The sequence below is a fragment of the Acomys minous genome (genome assembly GCF_964271855.1).
Source record: "Acomys minous genome assembly, chromosome: 13".
Classification (NCBI taxonomy): domain Eukaryota; kingdom Metazoa; phylum Chordata; class Mammalia; order Rodentia; family Muridae; genus Acomys; species Acomys minous.
Window position 1 is genome coordinate 69,340,727 of NC_140495.1, and position 24,973 is coordinate 69,365,699.

A 24,973-nucleotide genomic window follows, 5' to 3' on the forward strand; every position below is an offset into this window, starting at 1 on the left:
ACAGAAATGGGAAAAGAAACCAAGACAGTTCTGTAACTCAAGAGCAACTAGTGAGCATTACTTTTCATCTTATTTTAAGGATGAGGAAACAGGAGACTCGAGAAGGCAGTTGCCTTCGGTTTATACAAACACTCACAATCTCCATGACCCAGTTAAGGTGGGAATATGGCTACAAGAGTCCAACCTGCTGTTTGGTTTTTCCATTCCATACTGCATGCGTGACGGGGGAATAGACGCGTTTTGGGTTCTTGGATGCTGGCAAATCCTGTGTACGTTCAGCAGGGCAGTGAGCAGGGATCCCGCAATCCTTGAGGATGAGCCCAGAGGCTTATTCATGGTGGGTAAGCTCCCTACCACTGAGCTACATCCCAGCCCTCAGTGTTGTGGAATGGGATCTCCTAATCACGGTGCCTGGCTTCCCTGTTGTTTAAAAAAAAAAAAAAATCAACATTTTTTTCTGTCCATATTTGGAAGCCCAAATTATATTCAATATTATTCTCGCATCATCTTTACGACCCTCTGTGTGTGTACAGCTGAAAGCTTTATTACTCCAAAGTCATTTACGAAGCAGGAGCTGATTTCAGTGATCTCTCCCGCGCTAGCTAAATGAGGAATGTCTTTCACTTTGGACTTTTAGTTTAATGCTTTCTCGGCCAAAGCACCTATGTTCACATAGGTGTATGAGAATAATTATTCTCAAGATACGGGGATCTTTTAGCTTCTATTTGAGGCATGAGCAGGGGAAGAAGGAACTACCGTAAGTTCTCTAATATGAGAAAAATTAGATCAATCAGGAGCCTCTTAGGTGATGGCTAAATGTATAATATTGTCATTACAGCCCAGGAGTTTGTTGTAATTGTTTTATAGTAATACCTACAATAATCAAGCTTCATAACTGATTGGTGCCTTGGGTGATTGGCTCTCCTGGCTCTCCTTCAAATTAATAATACGCATTTCTGACTTCATCCCATGATTGGAGCAGGAGCAGGTGCAGGATAAATGGAATATTCACTGTTAGTGGGAAACCGAGCCATAACAAAGCATCTATTGAACCATTTTCTCTCTTCACTTACCTGGTGTGCCCTCAATTATAGGTGCAATTAACTTTATTACTACAGTTATTAGTATAAACCCATGCCGCAACCGTTATCAAAATCCAAATTCATATGATCAGTTCTTGTTACAGCTGTATCTATTTTCTCGTCATCAATCCTATCTTCCAGCATTATGATGCTTTTAATCAAACAGAACTTTAATACAACTTATTTTGAGCCTGCAGGGGTAGGGGATCCCATTTTATGTCAGCACTTTTGGATTCTTTGCATATTCAGAAATGTATGTTCTAATCCTAACTGAATTTTGTTGTCTTTCAATTATCTGTATTAGTATTATTATCAGTATGCCTGGCTAGCAATCAATTAAGACACAGACACTCGTTATATTTTAAAATAGCCCTAGTTAACCCGGGGCAGGGCAGACATTAATCCTCTAAACTACTTCCCATAGTAGGGCAGGTATGTGATAACCTGCCCCAGTCCCATGTCATCTGCTTCTAATAACTTCTATCAAGCTACCTCCCATCCATAATCCCAAATACTTGCTAATGTTCTTCATTTGGGCCAAATCCTCCATCCACACTGGCCACATGTTTCTCTTCCATCTAGCCCATGGTGGCCTTCTTCTCCTCTTCTCTCCTCGAGGCGGGCTTTTTCTTCTCCTTCTTTCTTCTTCTTCTTCTCCTCCTCCTCCTCCTTCTCTTCTTCTTCCCCCCAGGATTCCTCTTTCTCTTTCTCTAAGCTTGGGAACCTTAGCCACACCTCTATCTCCTCTGCCTTGCTCAGGTGGGATGGCTTTTTATTAATCAAAAAGTGGGTCACAGAGACAGCAAGCAGTAATTAGCATCAATATACATTAGACCATCCCCCCAAAATTCCCCTTTTCTAAGTAAAAAGCCATTGTATATATATATTAAGAACAATTATGAAAAACTATTAAAAGCAATAGGTAAGACTATAATAAATAATGTCCAATCAAAAGACACTTGGCAACCTAAAATTATCTATTTTATCTTGGTGAGTCTAAAGTTCTGAAGTAAATCAGTATCTATCAACCTAAAATAGCGTCAATCTCTGATTATTAATCATCCAAATACATGAACTTATGGAGGCCATTCTTATCCAAGCCACCACAAGGGGGAGAGTCTGAGCTATCCTATCAGTTTGCTTCCTGTTTAAGGTCATCATATACTGACTGTAGGTCTAGACACAGACACTCCAGCTTGCTTTCTATTGGCTACTATAATCGTCATTATCCCAACAGGAGTGAAAGTACTTGCTAACTAGCCACTCTCCATAGTGGTGACACTAAATGACACCCAGCTATTCTGTGGGTCTTGGGCTCTGCCTTTTTACTTACAGTAGGCGAAATCACTGGGACTTTCTTATCTAATTGCTAGATATCATAGGTGCTAGGGGTCTGAACTCAGGTCCTCAGGGCTGCCTGCCAAGGGCTTTACAACTGAGCCATCCCCCATCAACCCCTAATTTTGTTAAAGGCAAAGTCTTACTGTGCAAATTAGTTAGGGTTACTGTTGCTGTGATGAAACACCAGGACTAAAAACAAGTTGGGGAGGAAGGAGTTTATTTGGCTTACATTTCTTCGTCACAGTCCATTGCTGAAGAGGTCAGAAGAGTTGGATCTTATGGAGGCATTTTCTCAATTCATCTATTCAGATGGCTCTAACTTGTGTCAAGTTGGCATGAAACTAGCCAGCACACTGTGGATCCTGGAATTTACTAGGTAGCCTGGACTTTGTGATTCTCTTTTCCTTCCTCGAGAATGCTGGAATCACAGCTGTGACACTTGGCAAGGTTGGCCCCTTTTTAAGATAAAGTGTTCCAGGGGACAAGGACAGTGGAAATGAATATGAGAGTTCACCCCGAGGACATGCCACTGGCCAATTGTCCCTCTTGACCCAGAAGTTGGGGCATGCTATTTTTGTCCAGCAGAAAGGAGAATACTAAAATTACTGGAGAAATCATCTAGGTCACAGACACAGCCCCTTGGAATTTTTCCTGAGAATTTAGGAAGAGTAGGAAGGTCGTGGGATCTAAAACGATAAAGTTAGTTCTGGACAGGGGGTGAAAGGAAGTGATATATATTAAATTTAATAGTTCCTAAAAAGGACTCGCCATGCCCAGTAGCATCAGGTTCCCTGGGAGACACCCCCGGCCTTATGAGGTCCTCCTCCCTCTGCAATGGAGTGTTGAAGGGCCCAATATTGTACACATCTTATGCAAGAAAATTAAAGCTGCTGCCATTCATGAACACAAAAGCACGTGTCATGCCCTAAAGACAGCATTCCACAGGGTCCCCCCACCTTCCTTCAGTTCTTACAGTTTTTCCATCTTACTTGGGACTGTTTGGTTTTGGTTTGGTTTGGTTTTTGAGACAGACTCTCATTGTACGGTACAGTTTAGCCTCAAAGTTGTTGCACTCTCCTGAGTCCTGGGGCCTCGGCATGTACCGGCCACACCCTGATAGAAGAGATGATTTGCTTGTGATTCGAGTTTCTGCAGGCTAGGACAACCTAAGAATGTGGTGGCTGCATCTACTACCTGTTAATGTGCTAAATACTAGACCACAGAAAGTGGAAGAAGCAAACAAAAGGCACCTTGGTTCATAGCAACCCTTTTTCTTTTTTAAATCTTTTTTATTGATAATATTCATATTACATCTCAATTGTTATCCCATCCCTTGTATCCTCCCGTTCCTCCCTCCTGCTTTCACCCTATTCCCCCTCTCCTATGACTGTGACTGAGGGGGAACTCCTCCCCCTGTATATGATTCTAGGTTATCAAGTCTCTTCTTGGTAGTCTGCTATCCTTCCTCTGAGTGCCACCAGGCCTCCTCATCAAGGGGACATGGTCAAATATGGGGCACCAGAGTTCATATGAACGTCAGTCCCCATTTTCCACTTAACTGTGGAGAATGTTCTGTCTATTGGCTGGATCTGGGTAGGGATTTGACGCTTACCGCATGTATTGTCCTTGGCTGGTGCTATACATAGCAACCCTTTCTTATAATCACGAGCCACAAATACCTTACCAGACAAAGGCATTATTAATTTATTCAGGAAGCAGATGCCCCATGGCCTAGTCACCTTAAAGACAAAACCTTCTACCAACACCATCACCGCTACCACCAGAGCAATTACATCTCAACACAAGCACCACAGTGGACTGACCATGTTCAAACCATTGCAGCAACTCTGCCTGGCTGTTCCTCCCTCAGGATGGGTGGCAATTTTTAAAGGCCACAGACCACAGAAGTTGTCTTTACCCTTCTGGGCACTTCTGTGGCATAAAAGTAAACCAAGCCAGGTGTGGTGGTGCATGCCTTTAGTTCCAGCACTCAGGGGCAGAGGCAGGCAGATCAATGTGAGTTCGAGGCCAGCCTGGTCTACAGAGCGACTCCAGGACAGCCAAGGCTAACACAGAGAGACCCTGTCTCGAAAAACAAAAACAAACAAATGAAAAGTAAACTAAAGACAACATCCATTTCTCAAAAAGAAATGTACAGGGACAGACGTCACTCCTCAAACACGGAGTCCTCATGAGCAATAGGCTCAGGGGTGGCTTACCCTTCCACTCTCACAAGCTCCTTCCCTGCACAAAACAGGGTAGATAGATCCAGGGCAGCCAGGCAGGTCAGCCAGAAAGGCTTCTAGGCATGTGTTCAAGTCCTGAGATTTCCTCTAAGAGAACTGGAGGGATTGTGGGCCTGAAAGAGTTTACGCTTATCAAGAAGAGTCCATTACCAGTGATGCTGGGTACCCAGCAGCAGTGGGGTACAGAGGAGTGGGAAGCTGAAGGGTTGAGTTTATCATCACGACTAAGTCTCCACGTCACCATCCTAGTCAGTGGCTCAGGTACAGGGCAAAGGCAGATGCTTCGAAAGTTCTCAGTGACTGCAATGACGCTAATCAATTCATGGAGGGTTCTAATGAAATACTGACTGGGGAGTCCTGGTTATGCTAATGTACACTAGGAAAAGAAAGTAAAAGAGGATTTTAATTTTTTTTAAAAAAAGGGACAAGAGCTGGGTATGGTGGCACTCACAACACAGACTCTCTGAAGAAGAGGAGCAAGAGGAGGAGGAGGAGGAGAAGGAGGAGGAGGCAGCACTGCCAGGTGTGATGGTGCATGGCTGTAATCCCAGAATAAGGAGACCGAGACAGACAAATCTCCATGAGTCTGGTCTTCATAGAGGGTTCCAGAAAGCCAGCAAGGTGTGATGAAACCCTGTCTCCAAAAATTTTTTTATTTTTAATTTAAAAAAAGAAAGGAGGGGGGAGGGGAGGGGAGTAGGGGGGAAGTGGGAGGAAGGGAGGAATGGGAGGATACATGGGATGGGCTAACAACTGAGATGTAATATGAATAAATTAATTAAAAATTAAAAAAATAAATAAAAGAAAAAAAAAAGAAAGGAGGAGACAAGAGAAAGAGGAGGTGGAGGCATACGAGAAAGAACAAGAAACCAAAGTAGGGAGAAAGAAAGAGGCACTAGAAGAAAATTTTATGGGTAGCTGTAACAGTCACGAGTAATGGCTTTAGATGTCACTCTTATCCTGGTCCCTGGAGTTTTATGCCAGTTAGTGCTAGCTGAGACATCCAGTCTTATGGATAGAACAACTACAGAATTCTTGGGCCTTCTGTTGGTAAACAGCCATTGTTGAACTAGCTGGACCACAGCCTGTAAGCCACTCTAATAAATCAAAAATGTGTGTGTGTGTGTGTGTGGGTGGGTGGGTGGGTGTGGGTGTGTGTGTGTGGGTGTGAGTGGGTGTGTTCATTCTATCAGTTCTGTTACTCTAGGAAACTCTAATACAGCTGCCATCTGAACTGGTGGCAGCCAAGTGACCCACGACGCTGAACTGTGCCTTCTCCCTCAGGCTTACTACTCTCTCACGTCTCTAATTTCCTAAATCAGAAAACATGTTTTTAAAATCAGACTCCTGGGAAAACATAATGAATCCAAACCCCTGGGCATCTTGGAATCCGCGGCCCCAAGAAGTATGAGTTTGAAGTCTTTAGCGCTTTCGCTGGGCAGCAACCGTTGTACAGAGTGTGCACTAGGACAGCAGCTCTTTTTCTAGAGTTGGGAAAGAGTGCCGGAGCTTTTGGGAAGACTAAGGTGGAGCGAGAAGGAATTTGTAATTCATCTAAAAGGACGTGCTCCAATCCCAGACCTCACCGCGTCAGCCAAGGCCTGAAGACACCAGCCCCCTTCACCGTTGCAAAAAAACAAACAAAAAACCGCTTCTTGTTGCATCCTCTGGGAGTCACGAAGTAGGGGCAGAGGACCCAGGGAAGGGAAGTGGTGGGGAAGGAAGGGGCGGAGCCGCTTCTGTCACACACTTTAGCCAGTGGCCAGGAAAGTCAGGAGTCCTGTTGCGCACGCGCAGACCTGGCCCCCTTTTTTTTTTCCTTTCAACCCCGCCCCCGCTCCTCACCTTTTCCCCCCTCCCCCTCCCCATTTCACCCCTTTCCCCGGTCTTTCCCCACCCCCACCCCCATCCTCCCTTCCACTCCTCTCCCCTCCCTCGAGCAGTGTGTTTGGCGTTACCATGGTGTCTGGAGAGGCCTGCGGACGCTGTTTGTTGCCAGGGTAACCCCAGCGGCAGAGGGCTACCGTGGCGGCGGCTGCTCCGCTGCTGGGCTGCGATGGTGACCAACCCGGTACACGGCCTGCCTTTTCTCCCGGGCTCGTCCTTTAAGGACTCCACGGTGAGGACTAGTCCAAAGGGTTCTCCACTCGGCGCGCCTCTGCTCGCCTCCATCCCGCAGGCGCCACCGTCCTCGGACGTCCCAGCCTCTGCGGGCTTTGCTCAGCCTCTTTGTAGTCCACTTACCCTCCTGGGTCCTCACTGCCGCCCTGTTCTTACTTTCCTGCCCCATCTACCTGCCTTCTCTCCGGACTGGTCCAGACCTCTCCCCAGCTGCATTCTTACCTTACTCGGCCTTCACCCTCTTCTACCTTCTCTCCCCAGCAACCTCATCCTTTACCTGCCTCATCCTCTTCTGAACCCTCAGTATCGCTGCCCTTCAGCCGCCCCCCCCCCTCCCCCGCCCTTTCCTGTGTGTATATCAATCCTGTCCATGCTCTCCTTTCCGGGTGGGTCTTTCCCCCCTAGTCTCTTGGCCTTCTGAGTTAAGGGTCACTTTTCTCTTCAGCTTCAGCCTTCTTTAGAATCGAATTCCATCTTGGTTGGCTTGCAGTTCTCTTTAAAACACCTTCCTCCTCTCTGCCCTGTATTTCTCCCATCTCACTTAACTCAACCACATGGACCACTTGCAGTTTCTCTTTCCATAACCTGGCTTTTAAGTTCTTAACATTTTTTTATAAAGGATTCTTTTCAGTCTCTTCGGGGGGGAGGGGTGGCAGGGGGTGTTTGTTTTATCTTGCATGCAGCCTGGCCTTGAACTTGAAAATAGCTTGTCTCAGCCTCCAGAACGCTTGGGAGTAAAAGCATGCCAACAAACTGGGTTGCCATCCAGATTGTCTTTTACTCCTCCCTCCAGCTGTTTTTATTCACTGTCTACATGACATTTAATAAAAACAAGTCCAAGATGGCGGTGCAACATTCGAGATCTCAGCTCTCTGGAAGCCGAGGCATAAGGATAGCCTATTTGAGCCTAACCCAGGCAACACAGCCAGTCCATGTCTCCGAACCACAGCGAATCCAATCCAAAAATGGCATGAAAAGAAACCATTATTCGGGCTGGGAAGTGGCTCGGAGGATAAAACACTTGCTATTCACATGGGAGGAGGTGGAGTTGAGATCACTACAACCCATGAGAGCCCAAGCAAGCTGCTTAGCTAGACTCACCCTCATCTGAGGCAGCTCCCCATGTCAACTTTGGTCCTTCATATGTATGCCCACATACATGCAAACAGGCATGTGCACTATACACACACACACACACACACACACACACACATGCACACGCACACATGCACACACGTACACACAGAACAACCACCCCACCACCAACAACAAAATAAAAACACCTCAGCTCAACACCCAGGAACAACAGTAATTTGGATTCCTGGTTTCTTCTTGACATAGGTTAACATTTTTATTTATTCATTTATTTTTGAGACAGGGTCTCATGGAGCCCAAGTTAGCTTTACAGTTACTGTATAGTCTAGAGTGATTTTGAACTGATCCTCTGGGCTCTTGAGTGTAGGATTACAGGCAGGAGACCAAAGCCAGAGCTTTGTGAGTACCCAGCAAACAGTCTACCAACCGAGCTACAACCCAGCACTCAAAAGCACTCAGTGTTTAAAAAAGAATTCTATCAGAGTTACAGAACTATTTCTGCAGAATCAGCATTGAGACCAGTAGTGGTGATCATAGGTGAACCAGGAGTGATTTATATTTGGGTTTTTGTTTGTTTTGTTTTCTTTTGTTTTTCGAGACAGGGTTTCTCTGTATCACCTGGCTGTCCTGGACTCACTCTGTAGGCCAGGCTGGCCTTGAACTCACTCCACCTGCCTCTGCCTCCTGTGTGCTGGGATTAAAGGCGTGCACCAGTAATTTGTATTTGTATAGTTTAGTAATTCAGACTCTTCCATTCACAGTTTTGAAGGTGAATTATTTCATTTACTTGTTTTCTAGGGGACATACATTTCTTTTTCAAAAGTGTGCAGGGCATTTGGCCTCAGGCTCTCTTCCACTCTTGTATGCAGATATACCGTGGTCACTTTTCAAAGCTGCAGGCTTACTAAGTGTGTTTCTTTTCTGTTGTTTGTCTGTCTGTTTGAGGCAGGGTCTCTCTCTTTTTTAACCAGGCTAGCTTCAAGTGCACAATGTAACCTATACTGTCCTCAAGCTCAAGTGGTCTCTAGCTTCTCAAGTGCTGGGATTAAAAGCATGAGCCATTGTGCCTGGCTGGCATCATAAAATTTTTGTTTCAATGAAATATATATATATATATATATATATATATATATATATATATATATATATATATATATAATACAATATTGAAGATATTTTCCTATGCCCTACAGAATCAGCATAAGCATTTGCTGTTACTGAGTGTGGGTTACCCACAAGGCAAGGGTTGAGTTGATTTGGTAGACTATAATAGAGGTGTGGATAGAAATACCAGACTTCAAATATTTATGTGGAAAGATGATCTGGCTTGAACACACTTCTTACGAAGTATACTGAGTGACTGTCAACTAATTGTTCATCCTGAAATTTGAAAAGCTTGGTAGCTTCATCTTCATCAGTGAAGGAATGTTGTAACTCCAAAGAAGATGTGTCCAGAAGGCGAAGCCTCATGAATAAGAAGGGTGCGAGGCCTGAAAGTGCCTTCCCTGGGATGCCTCCATGATATAGTTGATTGAGGGGAGACCCGTCTGTTAACCACAAGGAAAGGGAACGGAAGTTACTGCTGCTGGTTTCATTTCGATATTGTGTGGGTTGGTTTGGTGGAGGGTAGGGTGGGGTGAGGAGGGTTTGCCACAGAACATTTGTGGAAATTGTAAGACAACATCTGGGAGTTAGTTTTCTTTTTCTACCGTGTGGGTTCCAAGGATCAAATTTCACTGGCCAGTCTTGGTGCTAAGTAACCCTTAGCTACCAAGCCACCTCCCAGGCCCACTACCCACTTTTGGTGCTGGGAATTGAACCTAGGTCTTTGATGCTAAGGACACTATCAACCGAGCTTTATTCTCAGCTTCTAGTGATATTGCTTCTCATTAGAGATTGCAAAGAGGAACTGGAAGCTATGCACATTGCCCAACTCAGTACATCTTATTCTGTGTCTTGCATTTTATGAATCTGGGACAGTTCCTGCCTACTGCCTTCTAACCCAGAGCACATGTTCCTTAAAGAAAAGTCTGTGGTCCATATTGTTTTAGCAGCAGAAGTCCATACTGCTGTACCTTTTATGGTAAGATCTGGAAAGATGATAGAGATGATAGGCTAGACTCCAAAGAAATGAGGGGATAGGGAAGTAAATCTTTTTATTTTTAATAAAGTTTATGATTATTTTACAAATCATATATGCATAATATGTAACCTATATTACATGTATACAATTTGAAAGTAACTGCATAAACCCCGCTGAATTAATATAATTTCAACTTTGCTCTGTTCCGTTATTTAATCTTTTATATTTCCAATGGCAAACAAATGTTTTTTCATGGCAGAAAATGGACATAATCTAGAAACACATAATTCAAGATCTTTACCAAATTCAGTTCATATACTTATAATGCATTTATATAATTTTGTATGGTTCTCTCTCTCTCTCTCTCTCTCTCTCTCTCTCTCTCTCTCTCTCTCTCTGTCTCTCTCATGTAATAAATTGTAAATACTTTGCCAGGCTGCTGCATGGTATTTAAAACTATTTTAATTCCTGCATAGTAATCTACTAAGTGAAATTTTCTCCTAACAAGAGTTTCAGCTTAAAACACAGACCCTTTTAATACAATGAAATGCTTTGACATACATTTTTGTGGCACTAAAAAGCAACCATTTGTAGCTGGAGAGATGGATCAGTGTTTTAAGAGCAAGAACTGCTCTTGCAGAGGACCCAGGTTCAATCCCTAGCACCTACACTGGGTGGCGCCTAACTGTCTGTACCTCTTGGTCCAGGGGATCTGCGGGCATCTACACTCACATGCACATATCCCACACATCCACATAATTTTAAAATGTACTTTTAAAGCAAAACTTTAAGTTATGATAGTTCAGGAAGTTAGTTGTTTTACTTAAAGATTTATCCGAGGTTATTAATGACAGCTATACTTCTTTTCCTCAGAAAACAGCATTCCACAGAAAGCAGACGCTCGGCTACAGGAATGGCTACGCAGTGGTCCAAAGGCCAACCGTGGGAATAGGTGGAGACCGGCTCCCCTACAACCAGCTGTCTCAGGCTGAGCTGGAAGAGTTAGCCAATAAGGCACCCATCTTAACTTATGGCCCACCCAAGCAGGCGCCGCCTTCAGAGTTTGTTCCTGCTCATGTGGTTTTTGACAAAAAGGTATCACTCACTGTCTGAGTCTTCACCACTTGCAGAAATGTCATCAGTAAACCACAGGGTTTCCCTGAGCACTCTCTGAGAAACTTGCTCAGAGGCCTTAACCCCTTAGTCACAGACAGCTGAAGTGAGCCTCCGAAGATGCTTTCTCCAGGCAGGAAGCAGTTTAGAGAAAATAATTCCCCGTGGTCTTCCCCCAGAATATTTTCCAAGCGCAGTTAAAAGTTGCCTGAATTCTGAATCCCACATCCGTGCTGACCCGTGTTCATTGACTGTTGCCCACCTAGCCTGCAACAGTGAGCCCTTGATCACTATGAACCGGAAGACGGCGTGAAAACAACATCCGTATCTGTTTGCCAGTGGTTTTGTTTTTACGTTTTCTTTCATTCATTCATTCATTCACTCACTCACTCACTCATCCACCCTTTCATCCCTGGTGCTATTCAAACTCTCTAGTGAATATTTGCCCTACTAAAGTTCATATTATCACAAAAGAACTGTGACTCCTTTAGCAAGAGAAATTCATGTCATCCCTGTGCCCCAAACTGCTTTCCGAGACACAACAGTGGTGCTGTTCGCTGAGTTTGGACAGGCATCCATTGCCCTTGTTCCCCACCCTGTTTCCGCTCTTCGATTCTGTTATCCCGTCCCACCCTCGCCCGCCCACCCCCCCCCCCCACCCCCACGCCCAACGCTCCAAGCACCGGGCCTCTGGTCTTTGCTTGTGCACATGACTGGTCCCTCTCCTGGTTTCTCACTCCTGTCTCTCTGGTTGCTCTTTCTCTGGTCTCCCTGCCTCCTTGGTGTAAGCATTTTCAAGGTTCTGTTCTTATTTTTGGATTTCCCTTCTTAGGAGATCTCACCTACTCTTGTGGATGCAACTGTCTTTTCAGTGCAGACAATTGTCAGCATTCATTTTCAACTCCGATCTCACTGAACTCCCGACCCTAGGCATAGGCTTCCCACATAGCCTCTGCATTGGTGTCACACACACACACACACACACACACACACACACACACACACACACACACACACAATTTGTTTTTTACTCCCATTATAACCCAGCCCTGAGGACCACTAGATCTGCTCTCTCAGTTTGGGTTCTACGCTTCCATGCTAGGCTTTTTCTCCCCCCATGTACAGTGAGATGCCAAGCCAAGTATTTCTCTTTCATTTCCTCTATTGATTTCAAAGTTCCAACAAGCAATATGATCTCCTCAAACTCAGAAGGTTAGAACACACCACCAGGAGCCAAGGCCACTGTAGGATTCAGTGAAAAGATCCATTTTTTAAACAGAGTATCTAAATGTTATTTTTTTCCTTCCTTTCTTCTTTGTTCTACCTTCTCACGCTAGCCAGCACAGCGGATGTTTTCCCAACACTTTTTAAAAAATATTTTTTAATATATCTTATTAATTTATTCATATTACATCTCAATTGTTATCCCATCCCTTGTATCCTCCCATTCCTCCCTCCCTCCCATTTTCCCCTTACTCTCCGCCCCTATGACTGTGACTGAGGGCAACCTCCTCCCCCTGTATATGCTCATAGGGTATCAAGTCTCTTCTTGGTAGCCTGCTATCCTTCCTCTGAGTGCCACCAGGCCTCCCCATCCAGGGGATGTGATGAAATATGGGGTACCAGAATCTGTGTGAAACTCACACCCCACTCTCCACTCAACTGTGGAGAATGTCCTGTCCATCGGCTAGATCTGGGTAGAGGCTCGAAGTTTACTGCATGTATTGTCCTTATATTTGGACACTAGCCCAAGGGGCATGTCCCATGAAAGTTTTCACTTACCAGGAAAGTGGGACAGAGGGGAGGACATCCTATTGGGACTCTAGGTGAGAGAAGCATGGGAGAATTGGGAAACAGAAGGATCTAGAGGGTCCTAGAAGCCTACAAGAAGAACATTATGATGGGCAGATCTAGGTCCAGGGGTCCTGCCCAACACTTTTTGTTAAGAGCATTTTGTCTTAACGCTGTCCCCAGTGCCTTCCTCTGGAGTCTTAGAACTCTAGTCTTAATAAGAGTAGGGGAAAATGACTTTGAAGATTAGCAGTCAGAGGGCTGGAGAGTTCAGTGGTTAGGAGCACTGGCTACTGTTCCAGAGGATGCAGATTCAACCTAACACCCTTGTGGTGGCTCAAAACCAAACTGCCTGTAAACTCCAGTTCCAGGGACTGTGACATCTTACCTCCATATGTCCCAGGCATGGACATCAACTGTCAAGCAAATCAGCACTTTACATAATAGAGTTATGCTTTTATTATAGGATTTCACTACGAAGCCCAGGCTAGCGTTGAACCATTGCTGCCTCTGCCTCTGGGTGCTGGGACTATGGGCGTGTAGCACTTTGTCTGGTAGTTAAGACCACTATTTCACCCAAGGCCTCCTATGTGCCTTACAAATATCAGAGGAACATGGCCGTGACCCCAGTTTTAGTCATGGTCCTTATCTCTGAGCTCACTCCTTTGATAAGGGGCCTTGTTTCCTTATGATATGAAGGTATCCCCTAAACAAATGTGTGTGTGCCATTGCCTATGTTGCTACCTCCCTAATGCGCAGCTCAAACGAAGCATGTCAAAAATGGAACTGCTAATTTTACCTATCCACACTTCACTCCTCCTGATGTGCTCTGCCGCCATGCCATCTCATCCATTCTTGTTAATTTGATAGGAACACTAGTTTTTCTGTCTCATGGGTCAGAATGCCAGAGTCACCCTTGTCTATTCTTTAGTACCAGCTTCCTTCCCCTAATCCAGTCCAGTGTCTTGAATTACTCCCTACAGCATCAGCTTGTACTATCATGTGAGCTAATGAGTTCAGATTTCACCCACCGCGCTCATCGTTACAGCCATCTTCTTTTAAAGCCACGTTTCTGTGTCTCGCAGGCCAGCACTACACCCCACACTGTATTGTCCTCAGTACACCACCTGGCTTCCATTCCCTTCCACCCTCACACACCTCATCGGCAATCCGGTCTGGCTGCTTCTGCTGTTCCATCGTGGTCACTCACTATTGCAGACCTGTTCCTCGGAAGGGCCCGGTACTTCCTTAGCCTCCATTCTGTGCTTATCGCACCCACGTCTCCTACCTCTGCCTTTTGTCACCACTGTCTAGAATCCCTCCTTTTTCCTCTCAGCTTAATCTAAAACTTTCTCCTACCTCAAAGTTGACGCTTCTCGGTATTGAAGTATTGATTAGTCTTTGGCCGCTTTTTCCAATCAGGCCCCTCTTCTGACTCACTGTCGCACCCCCCCCCCCCCAGGTCATCTAAGCAGTGATGATGCGTGTGAAGAGAGCAAGAGCCCAGTAGAGCTTCCATCCCACTTCTGGCTCATATGTGGCCTCAGTACCAGTCTGGATTCTAAGTCTTTTCCTTTGTAAAAGTAGTGGTGTTGGACTAGCTGGTGAATTCTGGCGTTAGGGTTTTGTACATTCATATACAAATATTTTGTATATTCATAAACACACCCTCTTTTGTGTGAGTTACTGCAGTGGTGTTCTCAGTTTGAATTCTTTGCATTTGGTCTAAAATATTAGTGTAAGATTGCCCTTTTCCACCTTTATTTTCCCCTAAATATCTGACTGAATGCTTCTCTTTCATCCTTCTCTTTGGAATCTTTAGGACTTCCTTCCTTTACCTTCATAGTTTTTCTTTGGCTTTCTACTTTAAAATCAGTGCTTTTATGTTCTCAGCAATCAAGCAAGACACCTGTGTGTGTCTTGATTTAAGGATCTTAATTTTCCTCCATTCTCCCCTTAAGTAGAGGTCTGGATACATTCTTTTGCCTACCTAGAACGTACTTCAGATGCTCTGTCTCTCTGAACAGAAGTACTAAACAAGATGAAGTGCCAGAAATGGAAAGTAATCCCACAGCACGTCAGTATATGCTTTTATAATACAGTTTGCTATTTTTGGATGGGAACTCAGTAAGCCGTCCAACTTCACGTTGAGTGACTCCTCCTCAGAAGACTCAGCTTTGGCCTGTGTAGAATGCACATGCTTCTGAACACAGTGAGGGCCTTCGCCTCTCCCTGCATGCTTCCCTTCTGAAGGACAGTACCTGGTGTTTCTCTGAAGACAATGAAGAACTTTCTCTTGTGTGTTACAGGTGCTGAGATTTAGCGCCTACTTCCAAGAAGATGTCCCTTTATCAACAGAGGAACATTATAGAATCCGCCAAGTGAACATTTACTACTATCTGGAGGATGACAGCATGTCTGTCATTGAGCCCGTTGTGGAGAACTCTGGGATCCCACAGGGCAAGCTAATCAAACGCCAGCGGCTAGCCAAGAATGATGTGGGTGACCATTACCATTGGAAAGACCTCAATCGGGGAATCAACATCACAATCTATGGCAAAACTTTCCACATTGTTGACTGTGACCGTTTTACACAGGTACATTTTGTTCTTCATGGGCTAGGACTCCACACCAGTGGGATTCATTATCATCACGTCATTGATTGTGGGTGAGGAAGGAGCCTGGTGACTGTGTGTGTGTTACTTACTAAGCAGGTTAGTTTTGTGTGAGTGTGTACATGTGTGCCTTTCTTCAGTACAAACAGGAGACCAATGCCAAGTTGTTGTTGTTGTTGTTGTTCTTCTTCTTCTTCTTCCTCCTCTTCCTCCTCCTCCTCCTCCTCCTCCTCTTCTTCTTCTTCTTCTTCTTCTTCTTTCTTCTCCTCCTCCTCACCCTCCTCCTCCTCCCTTTTCCTTCTTCTTCTTGTAATTATATACTTACTTTAACTGACTTAGAAAGTTTGAAAACATTATCTATATTAACTTGGCCTTGATGCACTTGCCTCCATAGCAAGAATGAAACATACAGTTTGTGAAACCATGCTTGTTACATTAGATGCTTGTCTAAAAACAATGCCAGATGCTGCGCAGTGGTTGTGCATGCCTTTAATCCCAGGACTCAGGAGGCAGAGGCAGGTGAATCTCTGTGAGTTTGAGGCCAGCCTCATTTACAAAGTGAGTCCAGGACAGCCAGAGCTCTGTTACACAAAGAAACCCTGTCTCAGAACCTGCACCCACCCTCCAAAAGCCAGAATTTTGTTCCTTGATTGATATAGGTTCATATTTAAGATATTCAGTTATCTTACCATGATACTTTCCCACTAGCTTAATATACCTATTTATGTGTAAATATGTACATGCTATATATGCATATATGTTAACATCTATATGTGATATATATATATATAGCTAAATACCTCAGGCAGTTACCAGTTGTCAGCTTTTATCTGCACTGTTGAGCTGCATCATTGGAGATAATATCTCTAAGACATGTCTAATCTGTCAGCAAATCATTAGCACCATCACACTTATTTTCAGACTATTATTTATGACTTTAGAACCCTTCAGAAAGGCATTGACATTCATTTTGAAATTTTAGGAATTTTTGGAAAGTCAAGGAATTGAATTAAATCCTCCAGAGAAGATGGCTCTCGATCCTTATACTGAACTCCGGAAAGAACCTGTTCGTAAATACATCACGCCGTCAGACTTTGACCAACTGAAGCAATTTCTCACCTTTGACAAACAAGTAAGCGACCTAACTGAGTAGGTTTACTCCCGTTTGAATGTGGATGTGTTTTTGTTGGAAAGCTGTTTTGATATCCTGCATATAATTTAACCATTGGTACATAGTGGCTCTGTGTAGGGCTAAAAGGATGCCAGCACCTAGATTTCTGTTTTTTAATATATTAAATTTATTAGATTTTATTATTTTTTGTATGTGTCAGTGTATGTTGTGCACACCACTGCCTACTGGAGAAGGTCAGAGGACAACGTCTGGACAATGCTTCCCTCGTTCTGTCCTGTGGGTCCTGGGGATTGAACTCAGGCTATCAAGCTTGGCAGCGCATTTCTTTACCTAATGGGCCATCCAGCAGGCCCTCAGCTTTATTATTAGAGATATACACGAGGCTGCAGCATTGTCTTGTGAATTGCCCCATGTGTTCACACGGGAAAGCATTTCCTGAGCCGCGTACATCTACCCCTCTCTTTCCATTTCAAATTCGCCATTTGTTTTCCTCTATCTTAGTTAGGGTTGCTATGGCCGTGATGAAACACCATGACCTAAAGCAGCTTGAAGAGGAAGGGGTTTCCTTTGCTTCTGCTTCCACATCACAGTTCATCACTGGAGGAAGTCAGGACAGGAACTAAACAGGGCAGGAACCTGGAGGCAGGAGCTGATGCGGAGGCCTGGGAGGGGGCTGCTTAATGCATTGTCTTCCTGCTTAATGCGTTGTCTTCCCTGCTTGTTCAGCTTCCTTTCTTATAGAATCCAGGCCCTCCCCAATCGTTCACTAAGGAATACGGCTCAGAGGTTAAGAGCACTGACTGCTCTTCTAGAGGTCCTGAGTTCAATTCCCAGCAACCACATGGTGGCTGACAACCATCTATAACATGATCTAGTGCCCTCTTCTGGCCTTCAGGTGTACATGCAGGTAGAGCACTGTATACAAAATAATCTTAAAAAAAGAAAGAAAGAAAGAAAGAAAGAAAAGAAAAGAAAAAGAAAAACCTAGCAGGCTGGCCTACAGCCTAATTTTACAGAGGCATTTTCTCCACTGAGGCTCTCTCCTCTCTGATGACTCTAGCTTGTGTCAAGTTGCCATAAAAGCCAGCCACCACACTGACCCCAGATGAGTAAATCTCACAGAAGCCTCTAAGCAGGCTTAGGTGAATTTAGGGGAAAGTGTAAAGCTGTGACACATTTATTCCAGTGCTACATAGTTATTACAATAAAATTAAGTAGTTAATTAAAATAGTTATAGTCATTGATTTCCCAGGAGCCCACCTGAAGTCATCTCTGTTGAACACTGCATTAATGTTTAACACAGAAAGTTCGGGGCATTTTCTGACTCTGGCCTGGCCGTCCAGCCCTACCCGCTGCGAGCCGCTGACTCTTCTTTCATGCACAAAGGGAAAGAGAATTAACAACAGCAATTACTTTGAAATTTGTCTTAATTTCCTAAAAGCTTAGCTTTTTTTTTTTTTTAAGTTGAGAAAGTTCTACCCAGAGTTAGCATGGATTTAGCATTGTGGTTTTGTTGTTGTTGTTGTTTGGTTTGTTGGCTTTATTGAGAAAGAGCCTCAGTGTGTAGTAGTTCTGGCTCTCTCAGAGCTCTATATTGAAGGCGGGGCGGGGCAAGGCTTAAAATTCACAGAAATTGTGCTTCCAGAATTATTGCATTAAAGATACACACCACATTATACTTTTTTTTTTTTTTTAAGACAAGGTCTCACTAAATAGCCCAGGCTGGTTCAGGTTTTCCGTGCCTTCCAGGCTGGATTTGAACTCCTGTTTTCCCTGCCTCTGCGTTCCATGTACTCATATTACAGGCATGTACCACCACCCCTGCACTTCTCTCATTACTTTAAGTTAGAAGATTCTGTCACCCTATTACGAGTAGATGCATTTTGACGGTGCCAACAAATAGATTATGAGAACTCTTTCCCACACCAGTTCTGTGCGCACACTTCACCACGCATCTGTGTTACTTTGCACCAATTTCCCTTTGTAGGCAACTATTCTTTTTATTCAGCATCTCTTTCCCAGAGTAATGTTTGGGGCCTCAGAAGGCTCTTCTGTTGTGGCATAGACTTGGAAGCCCTGTGTTCTTCTTTCCAGCTGTTAATATGTAGTACATGATTTTTGGATATTTGCACATCCTTGATGTTCTAATTTCCTATTTGAAAGTGTTTCAGCTACTTTTCATTATTGTGTGGTAGACACATCTCAAGGCAATGGAGCAAAAGCTGCTTTTCAAATCTTTTTTTTTTAAATTATTTTAAAAATATCATTATGTATACAGCGCTCTGCCTGCATGTACACCTGCAGGCCAGAAGAGGGCGTCATTACAGATGTTTGTGAGCCCCCATGTGGTTGGTGGGAATTGAACTCAGGATCTCTGGAAGAGCAGACAGTGCCCTTAACCACTGAGCCATCTCTCCAGCACAAAGCTTAACTTATCACTTTGGACTCCTGAAAGGTCCTTCGGTTCTACGCCATCTGGGACGACACGGACAGCTTGTTTGGGGAATGCCGTCACTACATCATTCACTACTACCTCATGGACGACACGGTGGAGATTCGGGAAGTTCACGAGCGGAACAACGGGAGAGATCCGTTCCCCCTCCTCATGAACCGCCAGCGCATGCCCAAAGTTTTGGTGGAGAATGCAAGTAGGTTTGATTAAATGTATCCTCCGTTACTTGGGGAGGTTTTGGGGGGTGGTTCGAGGGAGTTAGTGGTCAGTGTGGCTATTCTTCCGTGCTTAGCTCTGTCGGTGCTTTCTTGGGTTCAATGGTTTCCCCCACAGCCTTCCTCTAAAATTTGCATTTTAGTCTAGACATGCCTCCTAGATACCCTAGTAGGAATGACTTGTTACACAAAACAAAAACACAACAGGAGATTCATTTAAAGACCGATAGAGCATGACTTCTGATATGAACCCATGTAGTGTTGGGTTCCTTTGTTTGCCTCGGTGGTACTGGGGACTAAACTCAGGGTCTTTCTTGTGCATGCCAAAAAAGCATGTTGCCACCCAGCGATCTCCCAGCCATCTTTCTACTTTTTATTTTGAGACAGGGCATCACTGAATTTCCCAAGCTGCCCTTCACCTCCCTCCACAGCACAGCCCTTGCTTAATTTTTCACTCCTGCCTTTGTCTCTCAAGTAGCTGGGATTGCAGGCCTATACTTAAGGGCCATGGAACAATATTCTTTTTTTTTTCTTATTTGTTTTTGTATTTTGAGACAGGTTTTCTCTTTGTGGCTCTGGCTGTCCTGGAACGCACTCAGTAGGCCAGGCTGGCCTAGCCTTGAACTTGGAGATCCCCCTGCCTCTGCTTCTCAAGCACAGATATTAAAGATGAGTGTCACCAATGCCCCGCAAGCACTAATCTTAAATTATTTCATTGTATGCTTTTTAACCTTTGATTCTTAGATCGACTACTTGTTTGTTTTGAGACAGAATCTCACTATATAGCCTTGGTTTACTGTGTAGAGCAGCACTGCCTTGCCAGTGCTGGGGCTTAAAAGTGGGTATCACCTTATAGTTTGGTTTCTATACCATAATTAGAAGCAATAAACAAGATTTACACGAAAAAGCAAATGGTTAGGTATTATAGAAGCATCATTAGGCTGTGTAAAAGTAGAGAGTAAAATGAGATATGGTAACTACATTTGCACAAAGTAAAATCCAGTCTTAGTATCCATCATCAACATTAATTTAAAAAGCTATATATGGGGCTGGAGAGATGGCTCAGAGGTTAAGAGCACTGTCTGCTCTTCCAGAGGTCCTGAGCTCATTTCCCAGCAACCCCATGATGGCTCACAACCATCTAGAATGTGATCTGATGCTCTCTTCTGGCCTGCAGGTGTACATCATCAGATAGAGCACTGTATACATAACAAACAAATAAATCATTTTTTAAAAAAAGCTATATATTAGTGGTATAGGAGTCTAAAGCTGGTTTCTCTGTTGTCCAGACACAGAGAGATAACTTGGAGTTTAGTCCCAGACTGGGGCCTGTGACTGAAGTGTCTAGACCTATATTTACCCTAACGTAGAGACTTGGGGAGACAGTGAACCATTTTGCATACTCTCGGGTTCATGTTGATCTCAAATAAGCAATTGTGCATACCAGAGAACTAGAAAACAAGGAACAAACTAATCCTTAAATTAGGAGAGAGAGAGAGAGAGAGAGAGAGAGAGAGAGAGAGAGAGAGAGAGAGAATATAAACAAAATAGATAAAAAAAGAAAAAGAAACAAATCTACAAAGGATCATTAAAATAGTTTGTTCTCCAAAAAGACAAACAAAATTGGCGGTCTTATAGCTGGACTAGGAAAAGAGAGAGTAGGCTCCGAATCATGGATGAGAAGTGAGATATCACCATAGACACCACAGCAGTGTAAGAGCTCACTACAGGGCCGGAGAGCTGACTCAGTGCTTGAGAGTGCACACTGCTCTTGCAGGAGACCCAAGTTAAGTTCTCAGCACCTATGTAGGGGGACTCACAACTGCCTGTATCTCCAGGTCAAGGACCTAACCTCTGGTCTCCATGGACACACATATGCACATAATCAGGAATAAAATAAATAATTTTGAAGTTCATTACAGATCATTATGTGCCAAAAATTGGATACTCTAGAAGAGATGGGTGGACTTCTATACAGTACAACTTTTTCAAGATGGAATCGGCGTAAGAAAAAAATATTTAAAAGTGAGCAGACCGATGATAAGCACCAAAACTGAATTAGTAGTAAAATGCCCTTCATTAAAAAATCACATGAGCTTCTCAGGAGTTGCAGAAAATGCATTGTGTAACAGTCAACATCTTTTCCTTTAAAAAAAAATCATGAAATAAACTTATATTTAGGAAGGATTTGCTTCAATGCAATATAGATCATATATAAAAACCTGAGTGAGCAAAAGCTACATTTTTTTCTGTAAGGCATGGCTACTCACTTTTGCCAGTTACAAAAATTAACTCAAAAGAAATCAGTGATAATAAATTCAAGATATAAAACAAACAATGAAAAATAACATAAGAAACCATACAGAGCAGGATTAAAAAAAAAAAAAAAAGATCCCCAAAGCAGGAAACAAAAACAAAATTGTACAAACGGGATTTATGAAGTTGAAAAGCTTCTGTTCCATGAAGGAAACAAACAAAGTGTGAAGAGGGAATATATAGAATGGGGGAAAATTGCAAACTAGATTTCTGCATGGGGCTATTATTTAAAATACCCACAGAAAAAAAGGGTAAATGTTCAATAGCAAAAACAAAACAAAACAAAACAAAAAACAAACCAACCAAACAAACAGAAAGGCAAACAGTGAATGATCCAGTTATGCATAGAAAATAGTCCTGGATGAAGAGTCGTCTAAAGGGGTGTACAGGACCAGCAAGATAGCTCTGCAGGTAAAGGTGCTCGCCACCAAGCCTGTCAAGTTGAATCTCTTCCCTGAGACACACATGGTAGAAGTAGTGTACTGACTCCTACAAGTTATTTTTTGACCTCTATACATTTGCTATGACATGTCCTCCCCCAATAAATAAATAAATAAATGCATTTTTAAAAAGACACTTGGCCAATAGTTAGATAAATGAGTGTTCAAAATTAGTAATCCTCAGGAAATTTGAGCTCAAAACTATAATAAGATATTACCTCACTCCAATAAGAGTGCTTTTGTTGAGGGCTGGAGAGATGGTTCAGCAGTTAAGAGAACCAGTTACTCTTTCAGAGGACGCGGATTCAATTCCCAGCACCCCATAATAGCAACTCACAGCCATCAGTAATTCCATTTACTAGGTCCTGGTGGGAATGAAAATAATACAACCATTATGTAAAATAGGATGGAGATTCCTCCAAAAGATTAAAGCTGGAACATCCATGAATCGTGTGTGTGTGTGTGTGTGTGTGTGTGTGTGTGTGTGTGTGTGTGTACGTGCATGCATGTGCATGCACTCAGAGAAAGTGAAATTGGTATGTATAAGAAAGTATCCGTACATGTATGTTTAATGCAATACAATTCATAGTGTCTAAGAAATAGAAACAATCTAAGGGTTCATCACCTATGGCTTGGACAAAGGAAAATGTGGTACATGCACAATGAGATACTGGTCATCCTTACAAAGAATGAAACATGCCGTATGTTCCAACACGGATAGAAAGCTGGAGGTCATTTCGTTGAGTGACGTAAACCAAGCACAGAAAGATAAGTGCCACATGATCTCACTTGTGCATAGAGTATGAGGTTGCTCTTGCTTGGGGCTCAGTGGCACACACCTGCAATTTACAGTACTTGGGAGGCTGAGGCAGGATAGTCACTAATTCAAAGACAGCCTGGGCTTCGTAGTGAGACCGTGCCTTAAAACAAAAAGAAACTAACAAGAACAATGATCTCATAGAAATTGGGCATCAAATGGTAATTATGCTAGGGAGATGGCTCAGTCTGCTCCCCCCATCCCTGAGACAGGGTCCCTCTGTGTAATCCCGGCTGTCTTAGACTAGCATTGTTGACCAGGCTGGCCTCGAACTCACAGAGATCCTTCCTGCCTCTGCCTCCTGAGTGCTGGGGTTAAAGGAGTGCACCACCACCGCCCAGTGAGATGGCTCAGTCTGTAGTGTGTCTGTTATGTAAGCATTAGAATCCACTTTGGGATCCCTAGCACCACACAAAACTCTGGTGGAAGCAACAGCTTATTCCATCTGTATCCTCAGGGCTGGGCAGCCTGGTTAGTGATCTCCAGGTTCAGTGAGAGACCATTCTCAAACAGAGGAGACGAGAGCAGTCAAGAAAGACACCTGATGTTGACTCTTTCCTACCCTCGCACATAGGTAGTGCACACACACATGAATGTGCACCTACAAGCATGCATGCAAATATTTACACCTACATAACACACACACACACACACACACACACACACACACACACACACACGAACAGAGAGACGGAGAGGAGAGATGGGAAGAAATTGGCTAGTACTACCACACACCAAAATATGGCTGAGGATCACAGGTACACACTGTATATTGCTGCTAGGACAGCCACACCAGGCCATGCCTGTGCAAACCCACAGGAAGCTGAGGCTACCAATACAAGAAAGCTTGTGTTACATAATAAGACTCTGTCTCAAACAGGACAAGACAAAACAAAATAAAAAATGAAAGCCAAGAGATTTAGAATATATTTACCATAGAGAAATAAAACATCAACATGTTTTTAACCTGATTTAATCACTACACGATATATACATGTATCAAAACATCACATGGTTCCCCGCTAATATGTACAGTTTGGGGGGCGTGTTGAGACAGGGTTTCTCTGTGTAGGCTTGGCTGTCCTGAACTGACTTTGTAGACCAGGCTGGCCTCATATTTACAGAGATCCACCTGCCTCTGCCTCAAGAGTGCTGAGATTAAAGGTGTGTGCTGTCACACCTGCCTGCTGTGTACAGTTTTTATGCTTTTGGTGGATCTGCTGGAAAACTGAAAGGGCTGCTAAGTGAGCATTTACTTATCAGAACTTGGAAATTCTGTCTTTTCCCCTGATTTCCCATCTGAGTAACCTCCAGTCAGGAGAGCCCTGGCCTGCTTCTGGTTCCACGTGTTTCAGCTCTGTGGTTACAGTGATGTCATGTGGTACCCCACTAGAGTCGAATGGCTTTTGTGATGTCCCTAGAGGCCACGCTGCTTTAAATCCATCTGAAATAAGATAACCCTTAGTTCACATAAAACACTGACAAAACTGGGCTTATTCCCAAAATTCAAGATTCATTTAGTATTTGAGGGTGATTCCTACGTGAGTGGATGATTGTAATTATCTCATTAATTGTCTGTGATCCTGTCTCATGTGTCCGACTAAATTATAATTCTTCTCATAGCAGTGGTGACTGGTGGCGGTGGGGGCGGGTGACCCATTAGCTATGTTATTATTTACTGTCTATCTCAGAAAACAGGATATTTTTCTACACAGAGATAGAAGTTGTTTTTGCACAACTAGTTGTGTAACCTCAGTGGCTAGCAGTGCCCTTTGTGTACAGGTAGTCCCTAATAATTGTGGGTGGGTGGAATATTGGTTGGTGAGTTGGAACCAAATGACTTAGATCCCTTTCCAAACCAACTTCCTAATGTGCTTTGTATGACTAAGTATCAGTTTTGTCAGTCTTGGAGGTTTGTGGTGATCGGGCTAGCTGGGTGTAGAAGAGAGACTTTATTTTTAAAAATCTGGCATATTATTTGTGTATTCTGTCAAGGATTGAAATATACAGCCTTGTGACATATCAATGGGAACTCACCCCTTAACTAGAGCCAGCCCTCAAGAATACGCAGCTCTCTCTCGAGTCAAGCTTTCTTCTTATGTTTATCCCTTTGC

At 43.6% G+C, this 24,973-nt stretch overlaps 2 protein-coding genes across 2 annotated transcripts in view; both read left to right on the forward strand.

The window, feature by feature from the left end:
- Positions 1-24,973, forward strand: part of PAQR8 (progestin and adipoQ receptor family member 8) — a 227,069-nt gene that overhangs the window by 49,572 nt on the left and 152,524 nt on the right. The gene's annotated exons all lie outside the window — the stretch shown is intronic.
- The window catches only part of EFHC1 (EF-hand domain containing 1), a 38,359-nt gene continuing 19,941 nt past the window's right edge, over positions 6,556-24,973 (forward strand). The window contains exons 1-5 of the mRNA XM_084753056.1: positions 6,556-6,788; positions 10,842-11,063; positions 15,182-15,469; positions 16,470-16,619; positions 19,075-19,267. Of these exons, the coding sequence (XP_084609182.1) occupies positions 6,726-6,788; positions 10,842-11,063; positions 15,182-15,469; positions 16,470-16,619; positions 19,075-19,267 (916 nt within the window). The 5' untranslated portion in view covers positions 6,556-6,725. The remainder of the gene's footprint in view (positions 6,789-10,841; positions 11,064-15,181; positions 15,470-16,469; positions 16,620-19,074; positions 19,268-24,973) is intronic.